This window comes from Carettochelys insculpta, chromosome 20 (genome assembly GCF_033958435.1).
Source record: "Carettochelys insculpta isolate YL-2023 chromosome 20, ASM3395843v1, whole genome shotgun sequence".
Classification (NCBI taxonomy): domain Eukaryota; kingdom Metazoa; phylum Chordata; order Testudines; family Carettochelyidae; genus Carettochelys; species Carettochelys insculpta.
The window spans coordinates 15386134-15397990 of record NC_134156.1 but is presented as its reverse complement, the minus strand read 5'-3'; the positions used below and the strand labels follow the sequence as shown (position 1 = coordinate 15397990).

General features: G+C 51.0%; 1 protein-coding gene across 1 annotated transcript in view; it reads right to left on the bottom strand.

The window, feature by feature from the left end:
• Nucleotides 1–966: 966 nt before the first annotated feature.
• The window catches only part of LOC142023748 (uncharacterized), a 133328-nt gene continuing 122437 nt past the window's right edge, over nucleotides 967–11857 (bottom strand). Inside the window, exon 3 of the mRNA XM_075015022.1 lies at nucleotides 967–1134. Within this exon, the coding sequence (XP_074871123.1) occupies nucleotides 967–1134 (168 nt within the window). The remainder of the gene's footprint in view (nucleotides 1135–11857) is intronic.

Genomic DNA, 11857 nt, shown 5'->3' with positions numbered 1-11857 from the left:
CTCCCAATGGGAGGATGAGGATGTCCTCCACCAGACCGGGGTCTGGTGCCACAACACTGTGGCCCTCAAGTGGTTCTCTAAGGGGCTCACCAGCTGGGGTCACCTCACCCGCACTCCAGACCAGGTGAGGTCCAAAGTAAAAGAATTGAGGTAGGGCTACTGCAAGGCCTGGGATGCGGCCAGAGGGACGGAGGCAGCACCCACCAGCTGCCCCTACTATTAAGAACTTGACTGCCTCCTTCGGCCAGGTTATGAAGAGGCACAGACTGTTATAATGTGCTCAGTAAAAGGTTTATTTGTGTTTAACCCCACGTCCCCTGTGTATGTGTGGGAGTGGTGGTGGAAGTGTGTGCGCGTATGGGGGTGGGGGGCATGCTTGGGGGCGTGGGTCAGCATGGCTCCCCAGTGAAGGCCTTTCCTTACCTGCACCCTGTCCTGCTGGGCCTAGTAACACGGGGCATTGGGCGGCTGCTTGTGCCCGCGCCCTTCCTCAGAGGTCAACCCCTGCACAAATGGCTCTTGCTTAGCCTCCACTAGACTGTGGAGGGTGCAACACACCCCAAAGCATCACCAGGATATTGTGGAGGCCCACCTCCAGTGTGGTGAGAAGGCATTGGAAGCGCCCCTTCAGGCAGCCAAATTCCTGTTCTATAGTGTTCTGGGCCCAGTTGAGCCACTCATTAAAAACATCCTGTGTAGGTTCGGTGTGACCTGGGTATGGCCTCATGAGCCAGGCCTGCATGGGGTAGGCTGCTTCCACAATGATGCAGGGCAGCATTGTGGTATGCTTGATGGTGAGCTCCCACCAGGGGATGTAGGTCGCCTCAGCCATCTGGCCACCCTGCCCCAAGTTCTGGAACACCTGTGCATCCTGGGTGCAGCTGGACCAGCACACACAGGTGTCCTAGAACCAGCTCTTGGCATCAATGATTGCCTGAAGCACCATGCAGTGGTAGCCCTTGTGATTCACATAGGCCCCACCGCTGTGTTCCCGGAGCCAGATGGCCATATGTGTACATCAAGCGCCCCAAAGCAGTTCAGGAAGTCCAACTCGTTGAACCTCCATATAGTGTCATCGAGGTCCCCAGTGTGGACTAGCTGCTGCAGGAGAACCTGGTTGATGGCCTGGATGACCTGCAGGGCGTGAGGGGAGAACATGCTCATGGTGTGGATTGGGGAGCAGTGTGTCTGCCTGTTCCCATCCCTATCAACCTCTCGCCACCCATGTCCCCTACAGGGCATTTTTCTCAAGGGCACCATCCCCCTTCCCTGCCCTCCTATCCCTGTCACCTCTCCCATCCTTGCCAAGGGCTGCCCCCCGCCCACAGTTCCCGACATCAAAAATTCCTCATCCATTGAAACTGCAGAAGGAATTTACATACACGTAATAAAATTACCTTATTTTGAATTTGTCCAAGACATCAGGATTATGAAAACAGCCATGGAATTTTTGATGACCAGAAATAGTCTGGTCAAAAAGAGTTCTACAAAGCCAGAGCCATATTCCATCACAACCTGCAGTTGAATTGAAATCTAAATGAGGTACATTTTGCCAGATTTTCTTTCTGGAAAAAACTCAAGAGTAAACAAAAATGCGAAGATATCAAAATATCTTCCTGCAACATGTTCAGATTGAAACATTTGAATCTGAAATAACTATGCTTTGATTGTTAAAAATGCATATGAGGTATTACACTACAGTTCAACACATTAAAAAGCTGGAATCTAAACAAAATATTTTGGTACTTTTAACATGTTTTCACTGTAGAGAATTTCAATATTTTGAGGGATTGGTCTGATTCAGATGAACCCTAAATTTTAGAATCCTCAAATCCTCCACAATACAGTATTCCTGTCCTCTGCAGAAACTCTAAAGAGGACCATAGTTTTACATCTTGCGTAAGAGCTGATACATCCAGAAGCATTGTTCCCTTGTCCATATTTAGGGACACTGAGGCTGTGTCTACACTGGCCCCTCTCTTTCGAAACGTGCATGTTAATGAGGTAGTTTGAAATATGCTAAAGAGGTGCTGTATATTCATGACAGTGTTTCATTAGCATAATAGCAGCCCCGAGCAATTCAAAAGTGCCGCTTTCAGAATGCACACCACCCATATAGAAGGGGGTCCTTTCAGAAAGACCCACTGGACTTCAGAAGCTCCTTCTTCCTAAAACCAAAGAGAAAGAAGGGGGTTTCAAAGTCAGGGGGTCCTTTCGAAAGGCCCCTGGCTAAACGGGCGGCATGCATTCCGAAAGCAGCACTTTCAAAATTATGCCTGACTGCCATTATGCTAATGAGGTGCTGCATATTCATACAGGTGTCTCATTAGCATCTCCTGAACTCCCTCATTAATATGTCCCTTTTGAAAGTGAGGGGTCAGTTTAGAATGGCCTGAGTGAACTCCGACTCGGAACCAACGGTATCACAGAATGATGGGTTGGAAGAGACCTCAGGAGGTGATCTTGTCTAAACCTCTGCTAAAAGCAGGGCCAACTTCAACTATCACCTACTGATTCACCAGCACCATTTCTGAAGCATCCACAAATTTCTTCACAGTCTGCCATCCATGCATTGACCTAAGCATGACCACGCTTACTTAACATGCTAGATCTAATAAATTTTCCCGATTTAGAGAGAATATGCTATCACTAAAAATTAAAGCATACATTCAAAGACACTTTAGACGTGAAATATTGTAGAATTTCTTACCCATGATCCATTTCCCAGTGAGTGCACAGATCAAAGACTGCACATAACTCTTTATTTGTAAAATATCAGAAGAATATAAATAAAGAGAGTACTGACAAAAGGGGTGGGAGAAGGAAAGACATGAATGACTTGGAGCCAGGCTAATTATTCTATTCAATTATGCATTCAACCCCATCTGACTGTCATTAGCAATGTGTTCTTTTTTGATAAATACACAGCCCAGCACAAAACTTCCAGCATGTTCCCTTCTTAATTATCCAAATACAATTAGCATCTCCCCACTAAAATATAGCAAGTGGGTTAATGAATATTCAACTCTAATGAATATTGTTACTAAACTATTATTATCTTGAGGCAATAAAAATTGTGTTCAGAATTTTCTCAGAATTGTAATCCTAACAGCTACATCCCCAAGTCTTAACACAGGGTTTGGCTGCATTGACTTCAGAGAGAACCACGAAGCTAAAAGTCTGGCGACAATTCTTTGAAAAATCAGTGGTTACTGGAAGGGTGGGTGAAATCATTACATAAAGACATTTTTATTGACAGAACACTGAATTTCCAATGACAAACAACTACATGATAAATGTTTGCTTTTATTTGCTATTTTTATGGGAAAAATGAAAATGAAAAAAGGCAGTTTTCAGCCATTTGCACTTTTGTCTCTATTTGGCAGATTTAGGCCTAAATGTTTTTGGATACCAAAAACTGATCAAGTTTTTGGGGAGAGCAGCAAGAATATTTTCCAGATCACTTTCAGTGCAGGCTCTCTCCTTTAAAGTTGATTGAACAGGAAGTTTTAATGTACAGGTCACGGGCCAGAGCCTTTTCTTAACATTTCCCCTCATTGCTCCTTCTGGTGTAGCTTTACCAGTGGTAGCAGAAGTGCAAACTCTAGTGCACAAAGCACTCCTATAAATGTTTGTGTTTAAATCAACATGGGCAACACTTTCAAAAAGTGGCTAAGTCCCATTTCCAAAAAGTGCCTAGGCGCCAAAGTCCCATTGACTTGCAATGAAATTTTACTTCAGGTGTCAAAGACACTTCTGAAAATGTGACACAGGTTCTCAAGTCATTTAGGTACTTTTGACATTTTTATCCCAGGTCTTGTAAACTTGCTCTGAACAGGGCATGGCAGTTGAAATGCCAGTGACGGCCCACACGAGCACTCAGATCATTGCTATCTCCAGTGGCTTTATAGCTGCGTCTACACGTGCATGCTACTTCGAAGTAGCGGCACCAACTTCGAAATAGCGCCCGTCACGGCTACACGTGTTGGGTGCTATTTCGAAGTTAACATCGACGTTAGGCGGCGAGACGTCGAAGCCGCTAACCCCATGAGGGGATGGGAATAGCGCCCTACTTCAACGTTCAACATCGAAGTAGGGAACGTGTAGTCGTTGCGTGTCCCGCAACAGCGAAATTGCGGGGTCCTCCATGGCGGCCATCAGCTGAGGGGTTGAGAGATGCTCTCTCCAGCCCCTGAGCTCAATGGTGGCCGCATGGAGTGGCCCCTTAAAGCTCCCCGCCCCCTCCCTTCCTGTGCAGGAAGCTGAGAGAGTGTGCAGGCAGCAGCAGTAACACACGGCTAGCCTGCACGCTCCTCCGCAGCCACCCCCACCCCCACCCAACGCGATGGCCGCCCGGCAGCCCCCCCAGCGCCCCCAGGGGACCCCCCCCAGGGGAGCCAGGGCTCACAGCCCAGCAGCCAGGCGGGGAAGCAGCAGCGGGGTCCCTCCTGGACGGAGGCCGAGCTTCGGGACCTGCTGGGGCTCTGGAGAGAGGAGGAGGTGCTCCAGGTAATGGGGAGCAAGAGGCGGAACGCGGATGGGTTCGCTCAGCTGGCCGAGGGCCTGGCCGCCCAGGGTCACCCTGCCCGCACTCCGGATCATGTACGCAGTAAAGTGAAGGAGCTGCGGCAGGGTTACGCCCGGGCCCGGGATGCGGCTGGCCGATCTGGGGCTGCCCCCATCACTTGCCCCTTTTACAGGGAGCTCAGGGACATCCTGGGTCCCCGGCACACCTCTTCCCCTCTGGCCACTCTTGATACCTTGGCCAAGGAGCCCCAGCAGGCCCCGGAGGCGGAGTCCGCCCCGGAGGCAAGCCCTACACCCTGGGGCCCCCCCAGGAGCCCACCCCCGGGGCACCAGAGGAGGAGGAGGAGGAGGAGAGGGACTCGTCCTCCAGTGACGCCGGCCTGCACATCATCCTCCCATCCAGGAGCTCCAGCCGGGCGTCTGCCCCCTGGCTGTCCCCCAACCGTGGGAGTGGACCATCAGGTATGTACCCCCCCGGTGCACACCTCCGGGGTTGAGGGGCGGGGGTAATAGATATGGCCAGGGCCCTCCACATGCCCAGAAGACCATGGCCCCAGGGACAGCAGTGGCATGTCCCTCACAGGAGTGCATCAGCCCCTGCCCCCCCCAGCACGACAGTGCCATGCGCCATCCCCGGGGCTGGGGGGAGCAGAACCTCTAGGGTTCCCCGGGGGGAGGGGGTGGGACACCCAGCAGCAGCAGCAGCAGCAGCAGCAGCAGCATGTGATAGAGTGGGGGGAGTGCAAATGTGAGACTCAGGCTAGATATGAGAAACAAGCTGAATAGCTCCCAGTGGCTAAGGATGATCCTGGGGCTACAACTGGCAGGTTACACCTCTGCCCTGAACAAAGAGGAGGGAGGAGCCGAGCTGGGTTTGAATCAGGGGCGGCAGTTAGAGGCTAGGGGAAGGGAGAGCTGGAAGGCAGCCAGCCTGAGGAGGGGGAAAGCTACACCCCAGAGGGGCACCCCTCGGGGTCTTCTCCCCAGGACGGGTTGGAAGGACCGTCTCTGACTGCTGTACTGTGGCTTCTGGGAGAAACTGAGCATCTGTTGCCTAATAAACCTCCTGTCATACCTGCTGAGTGAGAGTCACTCCTGCCAGCAGACGGGGTGCAGTGAAGGGGGACCCCTGAACCCCATCACAGCAGCATCTCCCGGGGACGGGGATGGGGAACCTGCAGCAGAGGGGTGGGGGGCACAAGGGCCATGGTTCGGGGCCCACACTAACGGCTGTCTCCACTCTTCTTCCCCACTTCCTGTGTTCCACAGCTGCACCGTCGGAAGGACCGGAGAGCGCCGGCGAGGCGTCAGTGGTCCCGGAAAGCCCTCCAGGGCCATCATTCCAGGCCAGCCCCTCGGCGGAGCAATGACTGGCCCCATAGCGGGGAAGACGGTGGACGCAGCACCACCACCCGCTGGCGACGGACCCCCAGCTGCTGGCACTGCACCGTCGGCAGCTGGAGGTCGCTGAGCAGCGGCTGTGGATGGAGGAACGCCGCCTCCACCTCCAGGAGCGGGCGCTGGCCTGGTGCCAGGAGGCATGGGGGGCCTACATGCGGACCCTCAACCACATCGCGGACTCCCTGGCCACCCAGGCCGCGCCGGCTGCCACAGCGCCCGCCCTGCCTACTCCACCCGCTGCTCCAGCCGCTGCACTGTCCACTGTCACACTGCCACCCGCCACCAAGGGCCATTCCGCCGAGGGGGACCTGGGGCCAGCTGACACTCGCCGGCTATATCTCCCGGTCCGCCCGGCCCCCAGCCAGCCCCGGTCAGGGCTGCGGCCGAGGCGGGGATCCTGGCCGCCCACCCCCAGCGCTGGACTGTAGGGGCGTGGGGCCCAGGACGTGGCCCCCCCCTTCCCCCTTTGTATATATTCCCCCCAGTTTATTGTTCTTTTCTTGTAAATAATTTGTATTTGTGACCCATTACTTTGCTGATCCTTACCCCCTCATGTAAATAGTTCTCCCCTTCCTTGTCTTCCCCTTTCATGTTATCCCAATTTTTATAATGTATATATATTTGTCAGTTTGATTTCCCCTATACATAGTTTGTCTGGTTCAAGAATATTTATAATAATAATCATAATAGTATAAGAGTTGTGTAGTAAAGAAAATGTTTGAGTTGACAAACAACTGTCTGCTTTTATTTTTACAAGAAAAGTGCCGGGGGGGGGTGCTCTTGGGTGCTCTGTGGTGTGGGCGTAGGGGCAGGGAGTGTCGTGGAGGATGAGGGGGGTGCAGTGGGGGGCCTCCAACGTTCACCCTGCGGCCTCATCGAAGTGGGCCCGCAGGGCCTCCCGGACCCGGGTCCCTTCAGGGTCCACCTGGCGACTGGGGGCAGCGGGTGGCTGCACATTGGCCCTGCCGGCCTCCACAGCCCAGCCGTGAAAGAAGGCCTCCCGCTTGCTCTCCACCAGGTTGTGTAGGGCGCTGCACGCACCCACAATCTGGGGGATGTTGGTGAGGCCCGCATCAAGGTGGGTGAGGAGACACCTCCAGCGCCCTTTGAGGCGGCCAAATGTGCACTCCACCACCTGGCACGCATGGTTCAGGCACTGGTTGAAACGCTCCTGGCTGGCTGACAGATGGCCCGTGTAAGGGTGCATGAGCCAGGGCCGGAGGGGGTATGCCGCATCTGCGATGACGCAGAGGGGCATGGTGGTGTCCCCCAGAGGGATCTCCCGCTGGGGGATGTAGGTCCCTGCCTCCAGCTGGCGGCACAGGCCCGAGTTCCGGAATACCCTGGCGTCATGGGTACTGCCAGCCCAGCCCACATAAATGTCCAGGAAACGGCCCCGGCTGTCCACCAAGGCCTGGAGGACCACTGAGTGGTAGCCCTTCCTGTTTATGTAGCGTCCTCCACTGTGTTCCGGGGCGCGGATGGGGATGTGGGTCCCATCCAGAGCCCCAAAGCAATTGGGGAAGCCCAGGGTGGCAAAGCCCACGATGGCGGCATCCGGGTCCCCCAGGCTCACGAGCCTGTGGAGGAGCAGGGCGTTGATGGCGTGGACGACCTGCAGGGGAAGCACATGGGAGAGCACCAATGAGGGGTGTGCAGGGTGTGTCTGGCCCTCCCCTGCCAGGGCCCCCCTCCCCTCCCCTCCCCTCCCCTCCCCTGCCAGGGCTGCCTCCCCCCGCCTTCCCCTGTGGGTCCTCTTACCTCCATGAGGACAGCCCCGACGGTGGCCTTGCCGATGCCAAACTGCTGGCCCATGGATCGGTAGCTGTCTGGAGTGTCCAGCTTCCAGACAGCGATGCTGACCCGTTTCTCCACGCTGAGGGCACGCCGCATGGTGGTGTCCTGGTGCCTGAGTGCGGGGGTGAGCCACTGGCAAGGCTCCAGAAATATCTGCCGGCTCATCCGAAAGTTCTGGAGCCAGCGGTTGTCGTCCCACTCTCCGAGCACCAGCCGCTCCCACCAGTCAGTGCTGGTGGGGTAGCTCCACAGCCAGCGGCGTGTGCGGCGGGGGGGGGGGGGCGGGGGCGGGGTGCTGCAGGGTTCGGGGTTGAGTCCTTCTCCCCTGCGGGCAGCTCCTCCTCTGTGGCAAGGATGTGCTTAGCTGCCTCCTGCATGTCATCGAGCAGGGCGAGCACTGCTCCTACGGGGCGGCTGGGTGGACCTCTGGCTGCTGCTGCTGGGGGTCCATGACTGCGTTGCTTGAGGTGTGCGTGCCTATGGCTCTGCAGACCGCGTGCTGCGCAGGCTGAGTGTGTCTGGGAGGGGCCCTTTAAGGGAGCGGCTAGCTGTTGCCCCGGAAGCACTAGTCCGCCCTGTGACCCTGTCTGCTGCTGTTCCTGGCACCCTTATTTCGATGTGTGCTACTTTGGCGTGTAGATGTTCCTTCGCAGCGCCTATTTTGATGTGGTGCTGCGCAACGTTGATGTTGAACGTCGACGTTGCCAGCCCTGGAGGACGTGTAGACGTTATTCATCGAAATAGCCTATTTCGATGTCTCTACATCGAAATAAGCTATTTCGATGTAGCATTCATGTGTAGACGTAGCTTATGAGTGTCATACTGTAAGTGTGTAGACACAGCTTTGGAAGCTGTAGTTTCTTTTAAACTTAGGACCTGTGGGCAGTAGCACAGAAAACATACCCCCACACTGATAAACCAATAGAGCAATGTCTTCAGCAGCTGAAGAATCACTTAAAGAAGTGCAATATTGATATTTACGCTTGGGAGACACCCATCCAGGATCACTCAGAAGTCCTATGCAATGGTGCCCTGCATTTTGAATTTCCCCACCGATAAGCTGAGGATGAAAAGAGGTGCAGAAGAAAGGGAAGACCAGCTTCCAATCGTGGTCAATAGCCTCCTGCTGTACCTGGAAACATCAATCCTCAATGTAATAGAACTTGTGGTTCAAGGATAGGCTTTATCAGCCACCTGAGGATCCACAACTCCCATAATCAGTAATGAGTGGTCACCTATCTATCTATCTATCTATCTATCTATCTATCTATCCATCTATCTAGCATCGCCCTATTCTTCAGTGGGCCTTTTTCAGAATGAATGGAGTAGATAAATCTCCATAATTATCCAGTCCTTAATGTTTCTCCTAAGAGAGTGTGACCATTCTGAGGCCAACTGTGATGAACTCTCCACTGAGAGCTGGACTCAGGCCATCAGTTCAATTCACAACAGTTATGACACAGTGACTGGAACCATCCCAATTCAAGAGACTAAGTTCCTATCCCATTGTACAGGGGTCTCAGTATCAGATATGGGACGAATTCTCTGAGGACATTCTTTATTGTGCCAATGTCCTGGTCTGGCTCTAGAAGTAATACTCGCAAGTCACCAAGAAAAAATATCAATACAGGTTGAACCTCTCTATTCCAGAGCTCTCTTGTCCAGCAATATCCATTATCCAGTACGATTTTAGTTAGCTGGATAGCCACTTATCATGGTGTGACCAAGTTTCCTGTGGTCCATAAAGTTTGTTTACAGCCACGAATCCTAGCTCTCAGTGTTCTGTGCTGTTATTTAGCTTTAATTTACCCCTAAATGTCTTTTAAGAGCCCAGTAACCAGTGGAAGTGCTGGTAATACTACTACACAATATTGAACTCTGGTGGTCCAGGAAGTTCTCTTGCTCGACACCAGCCAGGTCCCGAGGGTGCTGGAAGAGAGAGGTTCAACCTGTATTGCGTTTCATCTGCACTATAAAGAGAAGATGCAGGCAGGTAAATCATGCTATTTCCGAAGCATTAATTTGAACTGTTCATAAATGTACAGGGCAAGCTTCCAGCTGAATGAGTGATCTCCATGAGAATAGCCTTACATGAATCACTATTTCTCTATAGCTCCTCAGTGAGCTCTGGCAAAATACAAGCAAAATCTCCAACAGGAAATGCATATTGCTCCCCTTCTTTCTTACAACACCAATTCCTGAAACACGCAAGGAGCCAAGTGGCTGTAGAACAGCTCTCAATACAGCTCCCCGGAACTGCTGCAAAGAGTGGTAGTGCTGCACCACTGTAGCAGACACGGAGAGCTTGGAAGAATGCCCTGCTAATACTGCTCCCAAAACCTAGGCTGAGACAGTGCAACAGTGTTTTCTGTTGGATTTGTGGTGATCATTTCTCAGGGTTTGATCCTGTAAAGTGTGGAGCAGCCTCAGCTCCCACCTTTCAGGGCTCAGCCCACAATACACCTGTTCATGGCTATAAATTGCTGTTTATTCTCAAACTTTCAGGAAGCGTGAACCCACAGTCATCCTCTCTTCCCACATGCACCTCTCTTCCCACCCTCTCAAATAACAAAAAATTGTCCCTAACATATTAAATTCAATAGCAGGTATCCCAGAAAGATGGGATTATTTGCTCCATCCTTCCAGTTTCCATGCTGGGCTAGCTTAGGTTTATTCACATAGATATTATAGGAAATTAACCCCTATCTCCATGGACCTGGCAGTTGCTGAGAAGAATGAAAACATCGCTAACCTTAAAGAGACACAATGAATAAGAGCTACCATGAAGGCTGCATCTACTTGTCTTTGGGTTTCATGAAAATAAACTGATGCAAAAGCCTTTACGAACACCTTGTTAATAAGCACCTGTGTGATCAGTATGTCTGTAGATACTTGAAAGAAAAAAATGACAGGGGAATTTTCAGTACCTGCAAAGATTTTAAAATCCATTGTTTTTACAGTTCAATCCACATATTTAGAGAGCAGATAAGTAAGTATATACCTAATGTTTCACATTTATTAACATTATTTAGGAAAAAATGCAAGTTTTGCTCTTCCTCTGTGTATTCATTGATCTCTAGATGAGGTTTTCACGTGCTGGTCTCCTCAGCTTAAAAAGAAAACAAAGCAGATTTAAAAAATCATTAAAGGATACTCACATGCAGTGTCTTCAGCTTTTCTTTCCTTCTTGCCAGCCTATTCAGAGGTGTTCTTTCTGGTACTCTTTGGGCTTCAGCTGAAACAAACCTTTGACAGAAATGCTTTTCCTCCAGGCTGCTTTGTCTGAGATTCCCAGATGAACGCTGACTCTTATGTCTTTATTGGAGTTCTATTGCTCCCCTAAAGGAGGCAAAGCTTCAGTTCTATCATCTTCCACTTGCTGAGCTTCTGCAGGAAGAAACCATGCACAAGAAACTGACAGCTGATAGCATCTGAATACCCAGAGGACTGCAACCTGAGATGAAGAGGTAACACAATAGATTGCAGTGGTATGGCACAGTGTTATCATCTACCTCCCATTCACATTCTGAACCATGAGAAGTCTATAAAGTATCATTTATGAACTTGTAAGTATGCAAGTAAATCCATTTAAAAGGATGATGGTTTTATACAGTCAATAGTAACACACTAGGCTTAAAACCTAGATTTTTTAAAAAATACAGCAAAGATCTTAATGGGTCAAGTCTCCCTCCCTTTGCTAGTAACTACAGAAAATGCCAACGTAACCTTGATAGCAAAAGTGTCCTGTTTTGAAAAGCATAATCATACCACCTACTAGCCCCGTATCTTGTCATTAAGACAATTGTGTGGTGTTCATAACAATGTTTCGTGGTCAAGGAGCCAATTAAGGGTCTTAACAAAAGTCGAATATCATTACAAAGCAATTCCTAAATCAGCATGTAAAAATTAAGGGTCAGATCCTCTGTTGCTGTCAATTGTCATAGCCCCATGATTTCACAGAACTACACAATTGCACCAGTGCAGGATCTGGCTCAAATATTTCTTTACTCACTATGAATTGCAATAATTTCTGGGGTGAAACAAATGTACTCTTTAACAGTGCACAGGAAAGCTATTCAGCAAGTAAAGGTTAGGAAATGAAAAGTATTTTGTGCGTTTGGAAACACAAGAG